At 38.1% G+C, this 23,772-nt stretch overlaps 1 protein-coding gene across 7 annotated transcripts in view; it reads left to right on the plus strand.

The window, feature by feature from the left end:
- LOC123681078 (protein phosphatase Slingshot) overlaps window positions 1-23,772 on the plus strand; it is a 183,345-nt gene that overhangs the window by 152,555 nt on the left and 7,018 nt on the right. For 6 of the 7 annotated variants that reach the window (XM_045619282.1, XM_045619283.1, XM_045619281.1 and 3 more), the window contains 3 exons: window positions 21,307-21,606; window positions 23,045-23,209; window positions 23,300-23,631. In XM_045619282.1, coding sequence (XP_045475238.1) covers window positions 21,307-21,606; window positions 23,045-23,209; window positions 23,300-23,631 — 797 coding nt within the window. Of the gene's footprint in view, window positions 1-16,673; window positions 17,187-21,306; window positions 21,607-23,044; window positions 23,210-23,299; window positions 23,632-23,772 lie in introns of those variants that run through there. The other variant, XM_045619288.1, reaches the window with a different exon arrangement.

The following is a 23,772-nucleotide window of genomic DNA, read 5'->3' on the forward strand; positions in this document are numbered from 1 at the left end:
ACTGCTTTCACGGCCTCACCGTTGTTCCACAGAGAAAATTCTATGATTTTAGTCGTGTACTAGTTGGTTTTTCAACTGGCGTTTTGCCTACGTCTATACGGTCGGCATCTTCACAGGTTTCAACGGGTGTTTTTTTTCGAGGTATATAACTTTAAGTTGGCATTTCTGTTCAAGATCGCGACCGATTCAACAGCTGTCAAGTGATTTATCCTCAGTTTGGTGTGGCAATTCATCATGAATAGACTCACGCCTGAACAACGCTTGCAAATAGTGCAATTTTATTTCGAAAATAATGGTTCTGTGCGGAATACGTATCGCGCACTACGTCCATTTTATTTTGTTTAGCGATGAAGCGCATTTCTGGTTGAATGGCTACCTCAACAAACAAAACTGCCGCTTTTGGAATGAAGCCAATCCTCAAGTCTATGTCGAAACACCGTTACATCCAGAAAACTGACTGTTTGGTTGCGCTTTATGGGCTGGTGGAATCATTGGTCCGTACATCTTCAAAAACGATGATGGCCGGAACGTTACAGTCAATAGTGATCGGTATAGAGCCATGATTACTAACTTTTTCATTCCTGAATTGAACAACCATGATGTCCAGGAGCTGTGGTTCCAACAAGACGGCGCAACATGTCATACAGCTCGTGCCACAATCGATTTATTGAAAGACACGTTTGGTGACCGCCTAATTTCACGTTTTGGACCTGTGAATTGGCCTCCAAGATCTTGTGATTTAAGACCGCTAGACTACTTTCTGTGGGGCTATGTAAAGTCATTGGTCTATGCGGAAAAGCCACAAACCCTTGACCATTTGGAAGACAACATTCGCCGTGTTATTGCCGATATACGGCCACAAATGTTGGAAAAAGTCATCGAAAATTGGACGTCCAGATTGGACTACATCCGAGCCAGCCGTGGCGGTCATATGCCAGAAATCATATTTAAAATGTAATGCCACAAGATTATCTTGCGGATAAATAAAATTCATGTCAATCGAATAATCCATCGTTGTTTTATTGCAATTTAAAGTTCTATAGCTCCCCTTTACAAGAGTTATAAGTGAAAAACTGTTTTTTTTTTCAAAATTCAACACCCAGTATCTCGAAAACGAAGCTTTTTAGGATATATGTTTATATAAACTTTTATTCATGAAAAGAGTTGTTCTATCTGACGCCAAAGTTATTGCAAAAAAATCTGAACCATCCTGTAGATTTTTTTTGAATTTGTATTGCCTAATATTCTGAAAAAAATTCAAATACTCTACCATACTTTCTATCAAGGAAATACCAGAAAATACCAAGTAAAAGGCCAAATCAAACGGATTACCGAAATTCATTCCGCGTCAAAGAAAAACATAGGATACATTAATTCAAAATGAGATCATTCTAAAAAAAACAATACAAATGTCAACACCAAAAAACTTTCCCCATCGAACGATCCCAAAGGTCCATCTATTATTGGCAATAATCGAAATGTAGGACGTAGGAAAAGGTCAACGTTTCTGGCGCAAAGTTCCTCCACCGCAGAGAGATCGACGCTCCACGTAGTAGACGTACCGACGCACGTCGCCGATACCTTAAATGGCGTCGGTCATTCAGCTTCCGAATGTCCGAATACGTCCGCCCGAACGGCACACGAAGGAGGGAGACAGGATAAGGACGCCTCTGTCGACGTCGCGGCGCTCTCATAATAGACCGACGGAGGAGACACGACCGCGTCGCGTGCGCCGGAGTTTCTTTCAAGAAGTCCTTACGTTTTTTTTTTTCGAATGCGGAAAAGGAGGAGTGAAAAAGTTGTTCGTTCAACTTTTTGTATCGAGTTTTGAGCGTAAAGATTGGTTTGGACTACACGAGTATTTTGGTTTATACCTTTTCAACTTCAAATTCAAACTGAACAATTTCAAATTGAAAATAAATCAAATTCAAATTGGGAATATTTTCTTATTCTTCCCTCTCTTCAAAATTAACATTTTAATTGCTGTTCTTCATTTTGACAAAATAAAACACACATTTCAAAATGATCTTCCTTATATTAAAATCATGCTGACTCTCAAAAAACTAAAACACATAGAGAATATATTCAAATAAGAAACAATAATGAGTCATTCTTGAATGAAGGTGCATTTTTCGAGTTAATTGATGTAATTATTATACAACTATAATTATTGTTATCATAACACTCTTTAGCGCTCTATACACGTAGTGATTTAGATGGTGAGATATCCCAACCTCTTGCATCTAATTTTTCTGGAATTCCACGCAATCAACTGAATTAATTTCCTAGTGAATCTAGCATTCAAGATTCTTCATCGATGACGAATCTTGAAGCTCTACCTCTTGTTATTGTGGTATTTCCCGTTCTCAAAATACTCGATACCAAAGACCACAATTTTTTGAATTATCAAATTGTTACTTGTGTCCAAGTGAAGGGTGTATTTTTTTTAGAGCTATAGAGCTTTAAATTGCAATAAAACAACGATGGATTATTCGATTGACATGAATTTTATTTATCCGCAAGATAATCTTGTGGCATTACATTTTAAATTATGATTTCTGGCATATGACCGCCACGGCTGGCTCGGATGTGGTCCAATCTGGACGTCCAATTTTCGATGACTTTTTCCAACATTTGTGGCCGTATATCGGCAATAACACGGTGAATGTTGTCTTCCAAATGGTCAAGGGTTTGTGGCTTATCCGCATAGACCAATGACTTTACATAGCCCCACAGAAAGTAGTCTAGCGGTGTTAAATCACAAGATCTTGGAGGCCAATTCACAGGTCCAAAACGTGAAATTAGGCGGTCACCAAACGTGTCTTTCAATAAATCGATTGTGGCACGAGCTGCGTGACATGTTGCGCACAGCTCCTGGACATCATGGTTGTTCAATTCAGGAATGAAAAAGTTAGTAATTATGGCTCTATACCGATCACCATTGACTGTAACGTTCTGTCCATCATCGTTTTTGAAGAAGTACGGACCAATGATTCCACCAGCCCATAAAGCGCCCCAAACAGTCAGTTTTTCTGGATGTAACGGTGTTTCGACATACACTTGAGGATTGGCTTCACTCCAAATGCGGCAGTTTTGTTTGTTGACGTAGCCATTCAACCAGAAGTGCGCTTCATCGCTAAACAAAATAAAATGGACGTAGTGCGCGATACGTATTCCGCACAGAACCATTATTTTCGAAATAAAATTGCACTATTTGTAAGCGTTGTTCAGGCGTGAGTCTATTCATTTGACAGCTGTCAAATCGGTCGCCATCTTGAACAGTAATGCCATTTTAAAGTTATATACCTCGAAAAAAAAACACCCGTTACTAAAGAAACTCCATCTAAAAAATAATTGAATGAAAATAAGAACGTTTACAGCAACTTATAAGAGTCCAGATTCGAGCCATATCAATAAAGATCCATTCTTTCAAATCACCGATGTTCTTCTGTCGGAACAATGAGACACCAGCACGGTCAACGAAGGTTATTGTCCATATAAGGAAATGAATTCAGATCAGATCCAGATTGACCACCTGCATTCGAAGAGAATACGTTTCCAAACGACTATCGACTGTTGACCGGTTTTGGCTCCATTCAAAAGATCCATCTCGGTCCTGCAGTCTGGCAGTTCAATGAGTCAACGGTGATGTTTTGGTTTATTGTTTTCAATAATGAGTCTTAACACAGTTTACGTTTTATGTAGCGTGTGTAGAATCCAGAGCTTTTCTCGTGAAACATAACTAGTTTATTTTCATGAAATTTAATATGAAAATTTAATAGATGTACGTCATTGATCCTCATAGGTCAAGAATACGATCCATAAATTTTCAAACCTTACAAGCTTTTGGCAGAATATTGAAAAAAAAAAGTTGATTTTGATCGCTCATTCATTCATGCACCAATTGCGCATAAACCCATTCAGGGTGTTCCTTAATTGCAGGTACAAATAAAAATGCCATTAACATGTGCCTTGAAAACGCTTCGTTTTCGGGATACAGGGTGTTAAAGTGGGATTTTTTCTAATGACACCTTTCCTTCACAGGAGATATTTGGCATAGATATTCCAATTCAAAGTTTTCGTCATGTGATGTGCCCATTTTGAATGCAAATCTATAGATAGGGTGATTGTTATTCTGACACAATGCCCTCCAGAACTTTTTTTGGTGAACTCTGGTTCAGTACTACACTTTTTGGTTTCTTGTAGTTGTCCTATCTGCTATCGATTTCGAGAAAAAGTTCCAAACAATTCTTTACTTATCCTCAGAAAATTATCCAAGGAATCTCTCATTTTGCTTTGTACCTAGCTCAGAGTAATAAACATAGATAGAGGGAGCATATGTCCTTCTCAGTAAGCAAAATTTGTCCCCAACATGAACTATCAAATTTGACATGAAGCGCACGGAAATGAAAACATATCAGTGATACGATATTTCATTCAATTCGCGAGTTTCTCCACAAAGAACGCACTTCTTATTTCTCATAGTGAATCAATCTTTCGTATTAATTCAAAATATATTGAAATAAATACCTAAATATATCAGAAATTCAGGAAACAAACCTCAAACGCGCCAAACGGCGTGAGACAACGGATGACACTAGGAGAGCAAAAGTTGCCAAACCTTGGATTTCAGCAGGTGGATACAGAAAATAATAAATATTCTGCTCATTATGAATTCGACAATTAGGAAAAATATCGGATTCCAAATATTCAAATTTGCATATTTAATCGGGAATCACTCAAATAAATATATTTCATTCAATATAATATACATTCATAACGATATAGTAAAATTGTGGATTTGAAAATTTATTACAATCCGACAACGTAATCTAACCATGTTGGGGACATTTAAAAATTGCGTATACTCCCTCTATCTATGTTGATTACTCTATTCTATGGTACCTACAATTTAGGAAAACAAAGGAGCGTTCAAAAACTTCCTTGATCAAATCGGTGGTCTCCTCATTTTCATCTCACTGTCATGTAAAAATGTCTTATCGACAATTGGTTACCAAGAAATAATGACGCTCCGTCTTAAAGGCCATTTCCCACGACCAACAGTCGCTTCGTCTACAGTTATCCTAGAACGCCAGCAACCGTCCCTCTATGTCTATGGTCACTGCAGACAAGCTCGCAGACAAGTACAGCTTCTCCTCTCGATATAGGAATAAAAAACCGATCGTTTTATAATTTTACCCCGTCCAGTAACAATGTTGTAATTTTAACGAGCACAATGTTAGGTTCGTTATACACGGTTTTACCCGTTCCAAGGTACGGACGTGGCGTGTTTATTACTAGAATAATTTATCAAGTTGCCCCTGGATAGGCTTACGCAGCGAGCGACGCGTTTCCTTTAAGGACAGAGCTACATTACTATAATTGTCTGACTGTGTTTTTTTCGATAGGAACGCTATCTGTTAATTCGAGAAAGGATTTCTCATGATGCCCCCCGTTGTGCGCCAACATGTTAGACACAAACTAGGAATTCATTAACGGGCTACGTCGGATTTGACATTCTCAGACAATCTTATCCGAATAAAGGGCTTTCCAATAGGAGGTTTCATTTTGAATAGCCCGCTATCTGGACAGCTGTCACTTTTGGAGCTGTCATTTTTTGACATTTTTTGACAAGTGCATCAAAATTACCGATAATTTTGCATGACAGCATGTTGTCATAAAAACTGCATGAGTTCATTTTCATTTTTGGAGAAAGAGCCCGACACCGAAGGTGGAGGGCTCTTTCTCCAAAAATGAAAATGACCGAATGCAGTTTTTCAAAAAAAACACGCTGGAATGCGAAATTATCCGGTCATTTTGATGCACGAGTGTAATTCGGGGGAATATTTCCCGAATAAACTGTTAACTTGTCAAGTAAAGTGACATAGATTCCATAGATGCCATAGATTCGAACTGTGTAAGATTCATAGAAACTATGCATCTATGAACAGAACAATTATCGCAGTGCTATTTCGCTTCCTACAATGCAATTATCGCTGTAATTTTCGATAATTGTATTCCATTTACATAGAAGTTTTGACAGGAGGGAAATATTCAGTTATATTTTTCGTTTTCTGGGTGTCCACACTGACTTACGATTCTATCAAATTTCAACACACGTCAATTGTCAATAAAATATATTTTGGATATTGTGAAATGATTTGCAATTTCTTTTAATTCTGGTTGTGTTAAATCGATTTCGTAGGACATAATTCACGAATATAATGCGTAATTATAAAATATTTCAAAATTCAAAACGTACGATTCAAATTGAAATTCCGAAATCTGTCAATTTTCGTAACAGTCACACCAACTGCCAAGATACAATACAAAAATCACTAAGACAATATTTGAGGAGACTTGACTGAAATAGAGAAAATATCGTCTAATACTCGTTGCAGAACGCAATTCCAACACACATGCTTTCGAAAACTCGCTCCTTCGTCGCTCGTTTACGAATTTCGCATTCGTGTTGGTTTATCAGCCCATTTTGCAACTTGTTCTAGAATATGCTATTGAGCATCTAGTGTTCACTTTGTAGCGTTTTTTTCCCTCAACCAATTCCACTCCAGAGAAGCGCATCATCGCATTTCCACTCGACGCCCGAACACAGAAAGCGCATTTTCATTTTCTCCCTTCCGTCGCCGCCTCTGAAATTACGGGCCGATGTGCGCTCGCACGTCGTTAAAATCGAATTTAGCCGTTTGCATCTCCGCATCAGCATCGGGCTGTCTGTCAATCTAATATGGCCAATCTGCATGCCGATTAGAAAGCGACCCAGTTAGCGCCCCGAACGACAAAAAGGGATATTTATCCTAACGCTGGTCCGCCGCGTTCGGATCTCAGCCCGTCTCGATCGGAAACTTCCGCTTGTCGTAGAGAACGAGGTTTTTTTTTCGCGGAACACGTCGTCGGGAACTATCATTATTCAAATCCGCCTGGTATGACGCGGGAAGAAAGTCGGCTGTGCTAGATTCGTCGCGGAAAAAAAGTGTCAATATATCGGCGGGACGGAGAGTGAAAGTTGTGTGTGTATTTTTTTTATTGGCGCCCGGTGCGAAAAACGGTTTCGGCGTTTTTTGGCGAAAGGAGAATACGCGAGGATGTTTCCGGTGCTCGGTATTTTTTGAATTGTTCGTTTTATGGGAAATTAAACCTGTTGGGTTTGTACCGGAATATGTGTCCCAAATTCTATGCTCACTGCTGACATCTCGAGAACTATAAGATTTAGAGAAAAAATCTTGAAGAACCCCCGATTTTTATTTCGAAATAAGAAGATATCAGAAATTTTGATTCGTTCTCGAGTTACGAGACGTTTCTGAACAATAACTGTTTCAAATATTTCGCTATATCTTGGTTTCTGTTCGAGATATTCGAAAAATTTTAAAACAAAATATTTGAAACAGTCATTATTTAAAAACTCCCTTTAACTGGAGGAAGATTCAAGATAACTATGATCTGATTTCTATTTTCTGATCATTTCGAAAAAAAAGGGGATCCTTGAAAATTTTTTCTGTAAGTAATTCTAGACATGAGTATATTCATCACGAGAGCGCAGCTCGAGTGGTGTATAGGATGTTATATATTTTTGAAATCAGGAAAAATTAAGCTTTCAAAAAATAGCACAGAAACTAGTGTTCTCATTTGAAAAAACACAACTTTGGGTCATAGCTTCGTAATTAAAAACCCTTTTGAAAAGACGATTACGCCACTGGATTCTACGTAAAAAAGTGCCTGTATGATGTTTTAATTCATAGCTCTATCATCAGTATTAGCGTAGATATAAATGGTTTTCGATATCGCCATTTTTCCAATTTTCGCTTATAACTCGAAAACAAAAGAAGGTGGCCAAAAATAAATACTACCCTTGTTAGTTTTTCAGAAAAAGAGACCGAGAAGGGGGTATCAGATTTTGTCTATCTCCTATGGTTTAAAAATTGTAGTGCTAAAACATCGAAATTTGCCCACCCTGTACATCAAGTTCATCTAAATAATTTATTTTTGAAACTTTGAAATCAGAATTATGACCATTTGGCTTTCATTTTTCAGACCAATTCATTGAATGTATTCGTCGCCGAAAAAATTGTCAATATATCGATGGGACAAGAGTGAAAGTTTTATATTTTTTTTATTGGCACTCTGTGAAAAAGTTTCACCGTACGATTTCGACGTTTTTGCAAAAGGAGGGTACGATGATGTTTCCGGTTTTATGGGCAATGAAACATATAAGGTTTGTAATCAATTCGGCACAGGATGTTTATTGTTTGTGTGCCAGAATTTCTACCGCGTATATGAGTGACGTTTATCCTAAAATATCACTTCTAAAACTGCATCTTTTCGGGAACTAGAATGATAGTTCTTTTGCATTTTTTTCATAAACAATTTTATTAAATTCATACAGAGAATGTGCGTGATTTCGTTAAAAACCTAGAAGTATTTTTCGGACTCGACTTTTATCCACTGGAGTACTAAATTGAGTTTTGAGAAGAGAAAAATGTAGATCGGCGGTACCATATCAGGGGCATATGGCTTTTATCGAATTTATAATAATTCTTGAGATACTTTTTACACTATATTTCAGTATGAAATTGTTGTATTATCGTATATCTTTATTCAGAAAAACGTACGTTCCTCAGTTACTTTGAAAGTATAATATTCATTTGAGGATAACAGTTTACTTCAATTTCAGTATAGCAAAGTGTAAATGTTGCTTCAAGCTGAGATCAATATTGCTTCGAGAACCGCAAAAGAGGCCATTTTGTATTTAAAAAAAAATAAGCTGAAACATGTTATTTTTTCGTGTTATGTTAATTTTTTTTATTGTCTATTTTTTTTGGTCGATTTGTTCAATTAATAGACAAATACTTCCTATTGTTCGATTGTATTGATAATGAAAATTACAAAAATCTGGCGTAACACACATCGTCAAAAGTCTTGACAGCAAAAATAAATAATCGATAAATTTAGATTTTTTTCTCATTTTTCCTTTTTTTGTCTCATCCTGCATAAAGCAAAAAGTAACACACAAAGGTTTTCTATCAAATATATCGCAGTTGAAATAGAGGAAAATATTCATCTCATTCCGAGAACATCAACAATTTCCCGTCCTTGGCAATGTATATAATAAACAAGGATAATGAGAAGAAGGAGAGCCAGTGAAAGACAACTCTTTAACTGGGCTCATCTGCTCATAAGTGAGCAGACGATCATCTGCTCATGAGATGAAATTGCCATTTGACATGTAAATTTTTTATTTTATATTTTCAAATGTGATGTCTGTTTTAATTTAATATTTTAAGTGTGAATACTTGACAAAATTCTATGTATACACTGTGTGTTCAATGTTTTATGTATCAAATCGTTAGCTGACAACAATTAACTAAGGGTGAGTCACCACCTAAAGTTTTTCAAAGATTCTGTAGTGGTCTATTATTGTATTCTAGCTGTGAAGAAGTCTGAATATACAGACGAAACGTCGCTCAGTTAAAAAGTTGTGTTTCACTGGCTGTCCTACTTCCCATTATCCTTGTTTATTATAGATCGTTTATTTCTTGAGAAACCTAGGGGGACCAAAACTTATGATGATGTGTGTACGCCACTTCCGCAGTATCCTACGCCAACTAACCCAAAGAGGTGCGAAGCGAACGCATTCGCATGACATACTCACCGGTCAGGTGAGCTCTAGACGCGAGACCGGTTCTCTCAAATATGGAAAAAATCGGAAAAACGCATCGGAACCCGGCCAAATATGGCTGTAATACGGCTCAGTGACACCCGTTGCAACGGTGGCGCGCGGGGGGGCCCGTGCGGCAGCGGTCTCCTTGAAAGTTGTTCTTTCCATAATGTTGGCAACTGCTGCTGCGGCAGACCTCGTCGCCCGTTCGAGAGACCGCTTTTGCGAAAACCAGACGACTGATTTTTTTTCTTCCATCGACATTTACGCGCAGCGTATGTATGAATTATGGAGGTACCGAGGGCATGAATTTCATTTTTAACGGAGGCGGTTGAAATGGGTGCGTTCACCCTCAAGAATCGGTTCCGTGCTGGAAAAGACAAAGGCTGAAACATCCACTCATTCTTTACTGTAAGTTGGAGAAGTATTGAAGGCAATTACCAAAATATCGGACAGATGGCAGAGGTCTACAAGGTTGTTCAATAAGTCTTGTGGTTCGATGAAAAGAAACACTTTGAAATGCACTTTATTATTCAGTATAGTCTCCCTGAACATCATTATATTATATGTTATCTATAGGTTCTAATGTAAGTAATAATACTATCACCCAGGGCGCAGAGTTTATAATATCAAACACAGTAGTGCTTACAAAATCCAACTAGTGCAAGAATTGAAGCCATACGATCATCAAGTAAGGCGTAGATTCGTCGAATGGGCCCAAAATGAGATTGCCGTTGTTTCCGATTTTCATAAGCGAATTTTGTTTAGCGATGAAGCGCACTTCTGGTTGAATGGCTACGTCAACAAACAAAACTGCCGCATTTGGAGTGAAGCTAATCTTCAAGTTTATGTCGAAACACCGTAAAATCCAGAAAAACTGACTGTTTGGTGCGCTTTATGGCCTGGTGGAATCATTGGTCCCTACTTCTTCAAAAACGATGATGGCCAGAACGTTACAGTCAATGGTGATCGGTATAGAGCCAAGATTACTAACTTTTTCATTACTGAATTGAACAACCATGATGTCCAGGAGCTGTGGTTCCAACAAGACGGCGCAACATGTCACACAGCTCGTGCCACAATCGATTTATTGAAAGACACGTTTGGTGACCGTCTAATTTCACGTTTTGAACCTGTGAATTGGCCCCCAAGATCTTGTGATTTAACACCGCTAGACTACTTTCTGTGGGGCTATGTAAAGTCATTTGTCTATGCGGATAAGCCACAAACCCTTGACCATTTGGAAGGCAACATTCGCCGTGTTATTGCCGATATACGGCCACAAATGTTGGAAAAAGTCATCGAAAATTGGACGTCCAGATTGGACTACATCCGAGCAAGCCGTGGCGGTCATATACCAGAAATCATATTTAAAATGTAATGCCACAAGATTATCTTGCGGATAAATAAAATTCATGTCAATCGAATAATCCATCGTTGTTTTATTGCAATTTAAAGTTCTATAGCTCTAAAAAAAAACACCCTTTATATCAAACGTTACGTGAATGTTGAAATCAGATTTGGATCGATTTGTCAGCCTCTAGTATGAACAATTTTCCAAGAGATATAATAAGTTCAGTTACAATTATCACTACTACCGAGTTATTCAGAGCGGCCGTGAATAAAGTTATCATATCCAGGATGATCGCCAATATTCGGAACGAATAGGCACCCGAAGAAGAAGACAATTATCATTGTATAAATTCCGATTTTACCAGCTATTCTGAAGAATGTGAAATATCTGCTGAGAACATTATTTAGTGAAGGACTTTTTTTTGTAACATTTGCACTTATTTCCAACTGAACGAGTATAATTTGGATTATTCCTCTTCGCGATTGAAGTTTTTAAAGTTCACTTCAATCATTTTATTTCCAGGAATAGAATAGGTAGAAAGCAATTCGAAAACCTTGATAAGATTAATGTCTATATCAAACCCGATCGTTTTTCCAATTTCGAACGTCGTCTATATTCAGGTCATTATCTGATACCGATACGATGCGTCTACAAACCGTGACGGTATCGAATAAAATTATATTTTAGTGTGGCATGAATTGAATGGCTCCATTCAACCGGGTCGATTCACTTATCCGATATAATTATCAGGGCTTCTATTAATATCATTATTATAATGATATCCATCGAGCAGACTCAATGAACATGGCGGTATTGTATCCGCTGATGCGACACTTCGTATGTTTTATACACTGTGTCCGTAAAGTATGGAACACATTCATTTTTAGCTAAACATACAATTTTAAGAAATAATAATAATAATAACTTTATTTAACGAACAGGAAAGTTCCCAGTAAGAGGGTAACAAATTACATCAACTCAGAGAAAATACATGTGAACCCCCTGAAAAACTAAATGAAATGGCAAATACTAAAAAAAAGGTAGATATAAAGAAGGAAAAAAGCATAAAATATACAACTACAATAGACTAATATTAACTTTGTCAGCACAATTACAAAGGTGCTCGCTGGAGAATGTTGGTCCGAGGCGTGGTTAGACTAAATGTTGCAGAACATCAGGCTACCATCCTTGGGACGTGAATGTTTACCCGAGAGAGTAGAAATGGGCAGTCAATCCTTCCACTCAGAAGTTTTTGGGCGAATCTCGCGCACTGCTGAACCTGCCGCTCAATTAAGGTTGAGAGCCTCAGCTCCTCCATTATGACAATCCTGAAACACGTTGATTTTTATTTTAATTTACCGTATTTTAAAATAATAATCTAATATACGGGGTGAATTACTTCCGAGTAATGACGTCACCGTAATTTTTTTCAAATGGAACACCCCTATTTTGTCTCAATTTTCGGAATACTCTAGCTGAGCTGATTCCAAAAATGTATCACATGTTGATCCCAATTGGTACAGGGTGGACAAAAATACAATAGTTTTGTGTGTGCTCATAAAGTAACGCGTAACATTCTTTATTAGTTAAATTAACAATATTATCAAAAATACTTATTGTCTAGCGGCAATTGGTTTGAATGTAACACCCTGAAGTTTGTTAAATTTTTAGATTAATAAAAATGACCTGTTTCCGAACATGGTACTTTTGGTCTAGCAGACAGAATATGAAAGAAATTATTTCTTATTTTTATACATTTTTATTAATTTAAAAATGTAACAAACGACTGGGTGTTACATTCAAACCAATTGCCGCTGGACAATAAATATTTTTGATAATATTGTTGATTCAACTTATAAAGAATGTTACGCGTTACTTTATGAGCACACACAAAACTATTGTATTTTTGTCCACCCTGTACCAATTGGAATCAACATGTGATACATTTTTGGAATCAGCTCAGCTAGAGTAATCGGAAACTGAGACAAAATGGGGGTGTTCCATTTAAAAAAAACGAAGGTGACGTCATTACTCGAAAGTAATTCACCCTGTATATTAGATTATTCTTTTAAAATACGGGAAATTAAAATGAAAAATCGACGTGTTTCAAGATTATTTCTTAAAATGGTTATAGCTAAAAATTAATTTGTTCCATACTTTACGGACACAGTGTATGTCTCGGTGTATGTAATGTGTGTTACTCGACCGTTGGAGCATGAAGTCTTGGAGTTTTATCGACCACACTTGAATTCAGACACCTCCGCGAAGAAAAAAATAACCAGTGATTTCACCCAGGTGTTCGAGGCTCTGCTGGGCGTCAATCGATAAATATGTATGGCGTTAAAAAAAAAGATGCGTCGGTGATTTATCGGAGTCTCGCCTCCTTCTATTGTCTGTCACCGGAAATGCGATTGGGAGGCGATATCCACTTTCGCCGTGTCCTTTAGGAACTCTGCCTAAGATGGAGCAGTTCGGGATTTGCTCTCTTGACTATTAATTCTGCTTAAGGCCGTCTGCCGTGGGGGTTTTCGATTACGTCGACGACAGCTTGTCCTTAATCTCGTGCTGTGGCCTATATCTTATCCATTAAACGTCCTGCAGCTGAAATTATATGAAGATTTAACACTGATAAGTAATTTACTGCAGAAACTCTCAAGAGAAAGAAATCAGCTCCTAGTGATCGGTTAGGCTAGATTCAAATTGAGCGCCAATTTTGTTGACGCATTGATAATGCCATGGCAGATCTAAAGGGTGTTTTTTTTTAGAACTATAGAACTTTAAATTGCAATAAAACAGCGATGGATTATTCGATATGAATGCCACGGCTGGCATGACTGAGAATAAATCACTTGACAGCTGTTAATCGGTCGCCATCTTGAACAGCAATGCCAACTTAAAGTGATATACCTCGAAAAAAACACCCTATATAAGCATAAAATGGGAGTTAGTAAATATGGTGATTAATGAGATTGCTCAACGCCTTCAAATCTATAACATTGACTATTTCCCTCGTCGTAATTTGCACCAATCAGAAACGCGCAATTTTGAATTACAAATGGTTTCTAGGTGGAAAAACTGTTTGGCAGGACCTGTCAGCAGTTTATTCACGTTTACCCGCGGCAAAACTTGACAGTTGTTGTCACCAAAAATTACAATACCTTTGAAAACAAACGTAATTATAATCTCCAAGAACACCAGAAAACGACGCTCAACAATTTTTTCTGATTTTATTGTCAAGTGCTAGTTAGTCAGCTTATATCGTGAAAATGAGTCGCTTTGGAAGCGATTCTTTGTCTAATATTGATCTGACGATTGAGAAATGTATACCGTAAAATACCCTCAGAACTCATACTTCGATATGGAAACAGTTCATGACATTCTGCAAAGCAAAGAACTATGAGCTTATGGAAAACACAACTTTAGAACAACTAAACCTAATTCTGAAAGATTGGGCGTGGAATATGAAGAAGGAAAACGGTGACAATTACAAAGAACTAGTTGTGAAGACAATGTGGAACACCGTTGCAAAAAAAATGCAAGAAATACCTACACCCCACATCTTCAATGAATCAACAAAAGTTTCAAACAATACCCCTACCGTGTACCAAAATTGCAATTTATATTTTAATTGTACCATAAATAATTGAATTTGTAGTATTTTGGATGAAATGAAATTGAGTATCTGTTTTTCAGTTTTCAAATTAATACCTAGGTAATGCATGCAGAATAATCTGTTACTCAGGAAATAGTCTTGTCAAATACCATTCGGGCATCTAATTTTTCCTGTGAAAAAAATCGAAAAAACACATTGCAAAGTAATATTTTTTGACAAAAAGCATTCGTGCAGGTGCAAAAATCCTCGTCTTCGACTCGGATTTTTGTTGCCACCAACACTCATGCTTCTTGTCAAAATATTACTTAGCAACGTGTTTTTTCGATTCTTTTCGGAAAAATTAGATGCCCTTATGATATTACTTACGAGAAGTACATGTCTAGCTCTCGCACAAAATTGTTCTTGGTGGTGAGACAGCACCTCAATGATTTGGCTAACAGAAAGTGCTGCCGCATTTGGGGCTCAGACAATCGTATCATGAGGAAACAATGCATCCAAAATGTATTTGGTATACATTATCTACGTTGATTGGTCTTGTATCAGTTCTTCCTTCGTGTCATCTCCTGGTTCAGTGGCATCCGTAGTTTATTGGTAAGACCTCATTTGATAACAACTTTGGAGACAGCTTTATCTCAACAAGCTCATCGGACAGGAAGCATTGAAGGGCGAAATAAAATTCTTTATCAATAAAATACCTTCACAAGCTGATACAATAGCGTTATTGAAATCCACGAAAGAGCTCCCCTTTTCTTGGACGTCTTCCGCTAATCTCTTACAGAACACGATACTTGTGAGATAATTTTCGATGATTTGCCGGTACATTTCGGGCAAAAGCTCATTATAAACTGACGGATATTGGTTTTTTAGGTCGTCAATATTCTGAGGATTATCGGTATGAACTTATCACATCAACTTATAACATCAAAAAAAAAAAACCAAGGCGATAAATCATAAGATTTTGGTGGCCAGTTCGTATTTTTGGCTTTTTGCACCATTTTGCTGAAACCACATCTTTTACAATTCCATATAATTAATTTCTGGCGAAAAATCGATAATCATTTGGCTGTAGCGATGGAAATTGACGGTTTGTGTGATGACTTCTTCATTTTTAAAGACCAAATTGCACACCATGCAGTAACTTTTTGTGGAAGTAATGGTTTCTCAGCAGTTACATGAGGATTTTCATTGTCCCATATATGCTACAATTTTGCTTGTTTACATAGCTATCCAGCGAAAATCATGCTTAGTCGCTGAAAAAAATTCTGTGCGGAATATCGTCATCCAAACGTTGTTTTTCAAGCTCCCAATCAGCATTCCATGGTCAGCTGGCTTTATTTCTTGAGTCAAGTGAACCTTATAAGGATGGATATTGAAATTATATTCGAATTATGCCAGAACTTGGCGTAAGAGAGGCCCAAATGTTATGCGCGCCTTAAGATATCACTAACATATCCAGTCGTTTCTAATTCTTTTCGCTGTCTAACGGGATTTTACATTTTTCAATGAGAAAAAACTTATAGAGATATCTGCTCAATGGTGAGTCAGGTATAATATGAAGTATTTTCTGCGAAATAGATGAAACTTTGATTACTAGTTTGATCTGGCCTGAGACCAGATTCGACATTTTTCATGTAGACGAACATGTAGAAATAGTAGAGTAAGATATGACTGTATATGCTAATTTCTGCTGCGAAGCCGATGAAACTTTGATGTCCAATTCGATCGAGAGAAAAATATTACGCATTCAAGTCACCTCCAAAAGCCAGTCAGCGTCGCACACATTTCCTTACCCACTCCACTCCACATCCTATCTTATCTACACAACTCGGGAAAAAACACCAACTCTATGTACGGAACTCGACTTCCCTCTTATCCGCTACATTCGCGCCCATAAAAGGTATTCTCTCGATCTCGGCTTGCACGCGCTCAACTCGCCTATATATCCTACGTCCCCTTGACGCGTATCGACATTAAACCGTACGACAACCGTCCGCACAGACGGTTTTCAATCGTTATCGTTACGCACGTTAAGAGGGTCAGTTAGAAGATCGGAACATCTTTCCGATTGTCCGTTGACCTCGCGCGAAAGAATACTCGCGAGTAAAGGGTGGGCGCGTAGAAGGACTCTTTCGCGAAATTCCAAATAGGTGCAACCTTAGGACCCCCCCGTCTCTTTCTGTGTATATGGTCTTGCGAGCGGACCCGGCGTTGGCGTTTGCGACGAGGAGGCCGACGCTGTCCATGTTCGGCGTCTCTTCGATGACTCGGGAGGCAAGCAGGTCCGATTTCGGTCAGTCAGTGTTGGTCGAGTCGAGCGAGTGGCGAGGCGCCCCGTTTGCCGTGTGTCTGTCTGTCTTCCTGAGGCCGTTCGTAGCTGTGGCGAACGGTTCCCGTCTCAGTGAGCCTGTTGTGTGACGAGTGGTGTGTGCAGGATCTCGCGTTTCGACGTAGGAACTGAGGAGTTTCCGGCGAGATAATATGGTGGTGAACAGGATACGCGCGCATTGCGATACGGAGGGCGATTGGTTCGCTTGGGATTTCGACAGGTACGCATGGAATGTTCGATAACGAACGTATGGAATCGTAATGGAAGGTTTTTTCGAATCTGTAGGGTGCGCGTTTTTGAAAGTGTTGAATCCAAATTTGTAATAAAATGAAGAAGGAGAAAGAAGTTGATATTAACCAGAAAAGTTGGGTGTACATTATACATTTATAGTTGTACCTGACGCACAGGTGGCACCTCCAATGTCATACCACTTTTCCTCGTCAGTACCAAGCTTCAAAAGATCCGTGTCGAAATCCTGCCTTTTAAATTCCTTAGTGATACTAAATATTTTTCATGTAATGTTTTCTATATCCAAAATGCCATAATTTCGGAGTTATAGCTACATTTACATTATCTCGAAATAATTAATTCAGTTGGCTATGATTGAATAAACTCGTTTCATTTGAATAATTATCTTTCTCATGTTAGAGGCATGTCCACATAATAATCTTGAATGTACGTTTTTGAAAGTGTTGAATCGAATTGGTTGTATTTAAATTGATGTCGGATCTTTCCTTGTTCCAGAATAATAAGGCACTTTGTTATTTCGAATGGATCATCCTGTATTGAGGAAGGTTCTTGAATCTGCTTGGTGCGCGTTTTTGAGAATGTTGAATCCAAATTTGTAATGAAATGAAGGAGACAGAAGTTAAGATTAACCAGAAGAGTTGTGTGTAAATTATAAATTGATAGTTGTGCCTAACGCACAGATGGCTCCGCCAAACCCATACCACTCTTTTCTCATTAGTACCAAGCTTCAAAAGATGCGTGTTGAAATCCCCTATATTTTTGCCTCTTGAAATCCCAAAGAAGTGCTCAATATTCTTCATGTAAAGTTTTCTATAGAATAATATCATAATATGTTAATACCAGCTGCATTTTCATTATATTCGCCGAAGTTGAAATAATATATTTATTTGGCTATGATTGAACAAACTCGTTCAATTTGAATAATTATCTTTTTTATGTGAGAGGTATGTCCACATTCGAGTAATAGAGAAATTAGGAACATAGTGCAATACAATAAGACATGCAATTGCAACTCTGCAAAACATTATAGAACGCTTTGAATAAATCAACGTTCAAATATTTTGTATTGAAATATTTCATTGATTTTTATAAACGTCAAATGAGTTTACTCGTTGAAGGCAATCTTATATAAATATCAAAATTATGGGATCATTATGCCACGATCAATATCTTGATATACAATTTCAACTGACAAAATATTGAAACCAACAAAAAGAAAACTAAATCATCCCAAACCGTACAAATTGAGTAAATGGTTAATGAATTGGATAACTAGATCAACCTGAAGACAGAAGCGCTTTTTTTGAATTTTGTATTTTTTTCAATACAATTTATCTCCATCAGTGTCTAATAGTTCAAAAAACTGAATTCACAAACTTGTATTCGAGGACACCGTAGGCTAACTGAAAGAAATGTTTCTCTGGTAGGATTTACAGGTATAGCAATCTCAAGTAGTCATAGATCTCTCTCTTACTTGATTTGTAAATGTTGATTTGTATATCTGTTTCAAAAGAGGGATAGGAGGTAGGATTTACAAAGTTAGCAACCTCAACAGGTAGTTATAGATCTTTAATCTCTTACTCTTCTGTGAAATGGGTATACAAATCAAAACTTACTATTCAAATGAAAATTAAATTCTCTGAAATTGTTATTTCAGTTGTAGATGTTGATCTGTATATCTATTTCACAGAAAAGATATGAGGTAGGATTTATAGAGATAGCAATCTCAACAGGTAGTCATAGATATTCTCTTTCTCTCTCTTACTCTTCTGTGAAATTGAAAATGTTGATTGGTATACCCATTTCACAGAAGAGTAAGAGTGAGAATTCGTATGACTACCTTTTGAAATTGCTATGTCAGTAAATCCTACCATTTCTTTCAGTTTGCCTATGGTGCCATCAAATGCAAGTTAGTGAAGTGAATATACAAGTTCTAAGTTTGTAAATTACACTTTCCAAGAGCAATAGCTTTTAATGACTCAATATAATGGAAGGGGAAATAATAAACCATAGTGTAAAATTGGCAGTATTTTCATATCTGAAGCCAAAGTTCAGAGCGGGGGTGTTCAATCCGCTACACAAACGACACTTATCCCCAATTATCATCGTAATTTCTCTCGATCGCTATGCAGCTCTATACGGAATCGTACAAGCCGTTTAGCGAGTTTCAGTTACAATGCCAATTACCAATTAACAATACCTATATCGAATAAAACACGCTCCCACGTCTGTTGTTTTTCCTCGTTATGCAACGGAAACAATCGCTTTTCTATTAATTGACCGTCAATATTTGTACAGACGGTAGGACATATTCGATAACCTCCTCCGCCGTCAACTCGAAGTTACAGGTTCTCGCATCCGCGCGACACCTGGATCGGTTATTGCGAAACTTTCGGGGTCTCTTTTGATGATGACAGATATCCGTTGAACATCTGTTGCTCGCCAACTTCGACCTACGCCACGCTGGGACGGTCGGTTTGTTTTCTTTTGTGATATAATTAGGCCAATATTTGATTTAGTGGAGTAGGAGTGGTTGACGGCCTCTTCTTGTGGGTTGTTTAATTTGGCGAATTGCAGTGCTTGACCTTCGGGAAATCTTATAGTGGTGTGCTGATTCTTCAGTTATCGGATAGACTCTCAGACTTGGAATTTCGACGTTTATCTTAAGGCCTTAATTATTACAGTATTTTTTCTAATTTTCACATATAGAGTAACACTTTTTGTTTTGAAACGTTTCAAAATCAGTAAACTACTTGACCTACCTCTTTATTGTCATTAAATTGGGAGTACTATATAAGTATCTTGAAGATCCTGAGTTTCTTCCTCTTCCCCATAGAATCTGCACTCATCGTTTTCAGCTAGACTCATTCTCATGATGTGCATCCTTAAGCGGCAACGCCCTGTGAGGAATCCAGTGAGGAGGTGTAGCATATTCTCGTTAAGATCCAGATACCCCTTAGATGTCGAAGTATCAAAGTTTCGGAGAAACTTTTCCAAATGATTTGACCCAGAGTGTTTCTCTTTTGGTTTTTTCCTTCTCCTAAAATTCTCTCTTGTAGGTATAATCCCTATACCACAGAATTGTTTTTGGCCTATAAAAAAAAATTGTGCTCTTTTTCTGGCAAGTATGTTGGCTTCTTCATTTACTTTAATTACCGATTGACTGGGATCTCATTCTAAACAGACCTTGTTATTCTTGCCTATTCAATTGAGTTTCCTTCGGCAATCCAATATAAGCTTAGACTACAACCTAACTGCCAGAATGTATAGATATTTAATATTCCATTCGCACACGTCTTTCGATTACAAGTATCTCTGCCTATAAAAGACTTGGCCAGGGGCCTAACGATGGTGAGCATTTGGTGCAAGTCCCGAATACTCCAGCGCCAGTCCCCATCGTGATTTCAGAACCATCTGTTTACCATTTGATGTTATTCTTTTAAAAGCTGAGATTGGACTCCCTCTCCCAATCTTCTTTTTTATTTAGCAAGTGAAGGTTTTCTCAATGCTAGTTTTATCATCTCGTCATTGTGAAGGCCCGCTAATGATATGTAATTGGTAAGAGAGGACCAGGCTCTATGATTCCTAATTCCCCTCATTGCCGGTACCTTTCCTGGATAGCCTTAGAAGATCCTCATGGGCTAATCTATATATCACAAGATGAAGAGATGTCAGATAGAGAATGCTCTCCAATGCCCTAGTTGGAACATTCTCTTAGCTCCTGAGGCTATTAATACACTATTTCGAAATGTTATCGTATCCATGTCCCTGTGGGCTTGATCTTTTCATCTTAAAAAAAGCCTTTCCAACTTAGACTCTGCCTAGATCTCCAAAATAAACTTCTTCACAGACTATTAACGATAATTCTGGCTATTGTTTGATTGTTGCTCGAACCTCGAAGTAATAAACATAAATAGAAGAAGTATACTCAATCCTCAAGTGTCCCCAACATGGTTATCTGGACGTTGTCGAACTCGAATATATTTTCAAATGCGCAATGATATAATATTTTTAAAAAAATGTTGATTTTATTGAATATTATATTTTCATTTCGATGACCATCGCTTTAATATGAACATTTTTCGTTGCAGGTCGGCGTTGCAGACGCTACACAAGGCCAGTTCGAAAGCTCGGGAGCAGAACTACTTCCAGGCCGGTCTGACCCACGGCTGGGTTGATTATTATGAAGCCAGGATCGAGTCGGACAGGTCGTGTCTCAACGAGTGGCACGCGATGGACAGTCTGGAGTCCAGACGGCCCCCGTCTCCCGATTCCATCAGGACGAAACCGACGGAACGAGAGGAGACCGAGAGGGTGATCAGAGCCACCCTGAAGGAGATCATGATGTCCGTCGATCTCGACGAGGTTACCAGCAAGTACATTCGTACAAGGTGAGAGGAACCCCCCAATGCGTCAGAACGCTATCTCAATAAAGTACTATTAGGGTCTGTTTCACCACTTGCTGATAATGTCCTGGATAAGCTATTCATAATTTATCTAACAGATTTTCCATCTGTATTATAGGCACAAGTGCCTGTTTATTCTTCATAACTTGCCTAATCCTGATTGACGGTGAGCTTATCACTCCATCTTTTTCGTGGACTTCCTATACTTCTTCTCCCAAAAAATTATTCATCAAGAGCTATTCTCACCATTTTTTGTTGATCCATTCCACTCCTTCTTTCTATATCATCTTCTTCTTAGTACGCCGTCTCCTAACGAAGGTTGGCGATCCATCTGGCAACCAAAACTCTAGATGTAGCTGCCCTAAAAATGTCGGTGGAGGTGCAACCAAACTATCTTCTCAAATCCTTCAGCCAAGAATTTTGTCTTCTACCCACCGATCATCTGCCCTGTATCTTTTCTTCTATCATCAACCTAAGAAGCTCATATTTCGCACCCCTCATCACATGTCCTTTGTATCTGGTCTTTCTGTGATACTGAAAAGGATATCTAATACCTACTCGTTGATGTTAACCACTTTACATGTTCGTCTTATGTTTTAACTTCGTCCTCTACCTAGTAAAGTTTTTCCAGCGATTCTTTATAAGGTCTTCATTTCTCCAACCTTCAAGGCCCTTCAGTTGTTGCTATATCTGGCCGGATTACTGCATTATAGGTCTCACGACAGTTTCATGAATCGATTAAAGTTGTGTTTCACAAGTGTCAGATATGTTAATCAAGAATTTCCTGAATAATTTTAAGCCTAGGTCTTCTTCTTCTTCTCAGTACGCTGTCTTCTAAGGAAATTTGGCGATACATCTGGCAATCATAATTCTTAAAGTCGCTGCTCTGAAAATGTCGATGAAAGTACAGCTGAACCATCTCAAATCTTTCAGCTAAGAATATTGTCTTCTACCAACCGATCTTCTGCCCTGTATCTTACCCTCAATTATAAACCTCAGCAGCTCATATTTGGCACTCCTCATTACATGAACAATATATCTGGTCTTTCTTCCTTCGATGCCAATGAGGAGTTCAAACGTTGAAACTAAGATGTCTAAAATACTGGTGTGCTTACTTACTCTTGAAGCTAAATCAATAATTACTCTTGAGGCTGAATCAATAATAAACTACTTTTGTCAGAACCAATGAAAAGTTTGAAATGATGTCGTTGATTAGGTTAATCCTTTGTATAGCGCCACCTTAAGGAAGAGAATGGAAAATAGACCCATGCCGAGCTGAGTCGCCAGAATTATCTTAAACAAATCTAAAAAAAACACACAATTAAGACATCTTAGTTGAAACATTACTTAAAACTTGTTATTGCCTCATACACTCATTAGCATTATATCCACACTACTTACTTATGTATTGTTCATCTTTCAGGTTAGAAGAAGAGTTGGACGTGGATTTAGGTGAATATAAATCCTTCATTGACCAAGAAATGTTGACGATTCTTGGTCAGATGGACGCCCCAACTGAAATATTCGAGCATGTCTACCTGGGTTCTGAGTGGAATGCATCTAACTTTGAGGAATTGAGGAAGAACGGGTAAGATCTAATTCCTGTTTGTTCACCTACAAAACATGCATTACATTTTCTGCTCTTCATTTCTGACTTTTCCTCTCTTGTTCCCTGTAGGGTTGGCCATATCCTCAACGTGACCAAGGAGATCGATAACTTCTTTCCTGGTACATTCGACTACCTGAACGTCCGGGTTTACGATGACGAGAAAACCGATCTGCTAAAGCACTGGGACGACACCTTCAAATATATCACGAAAGCGAGAAACGCGGGCTCGAAGGTGCTGGTACACTGCAAGATGGGAGTCAGCAGGTCGGCTTCTGTTGTGATAGCCTACGCTATGAAGGCGTACAACTGGGACTTCAAGACGGCGTGGAAGCATGTCAAGGGAAAGAGGACCTGCATCAAGCCGAATACCGCCTTCTTGGCTCAGCTAGAAACTTACAGAGGTATGTGCCGAATCCGCTGAACTGAAGTGATCTATATATATCAAACCTGACCTCTCTGGTTCTCTTTTACATATGCGCAGACCTGATTCTATTATCCGTTTCTGAACGTTTTCCCATGCTGTTTCAATTTGTGCTGGAATA

This window comes from Harmonia axyridis, chromosome 5 (assembly GCF_914767665.1).
Source record: "Harmonia axyridis chromosome 5, icHarAxyr1.1, whole genome shotgun sequence".
Taxonomy (NCBI): domain Eukaryota; kingdom Metazoa; phylum Arthropoda; class Insecta; order Coleoptera; family Coccinellidae; genus Harmonia; species Harmonia axyridis.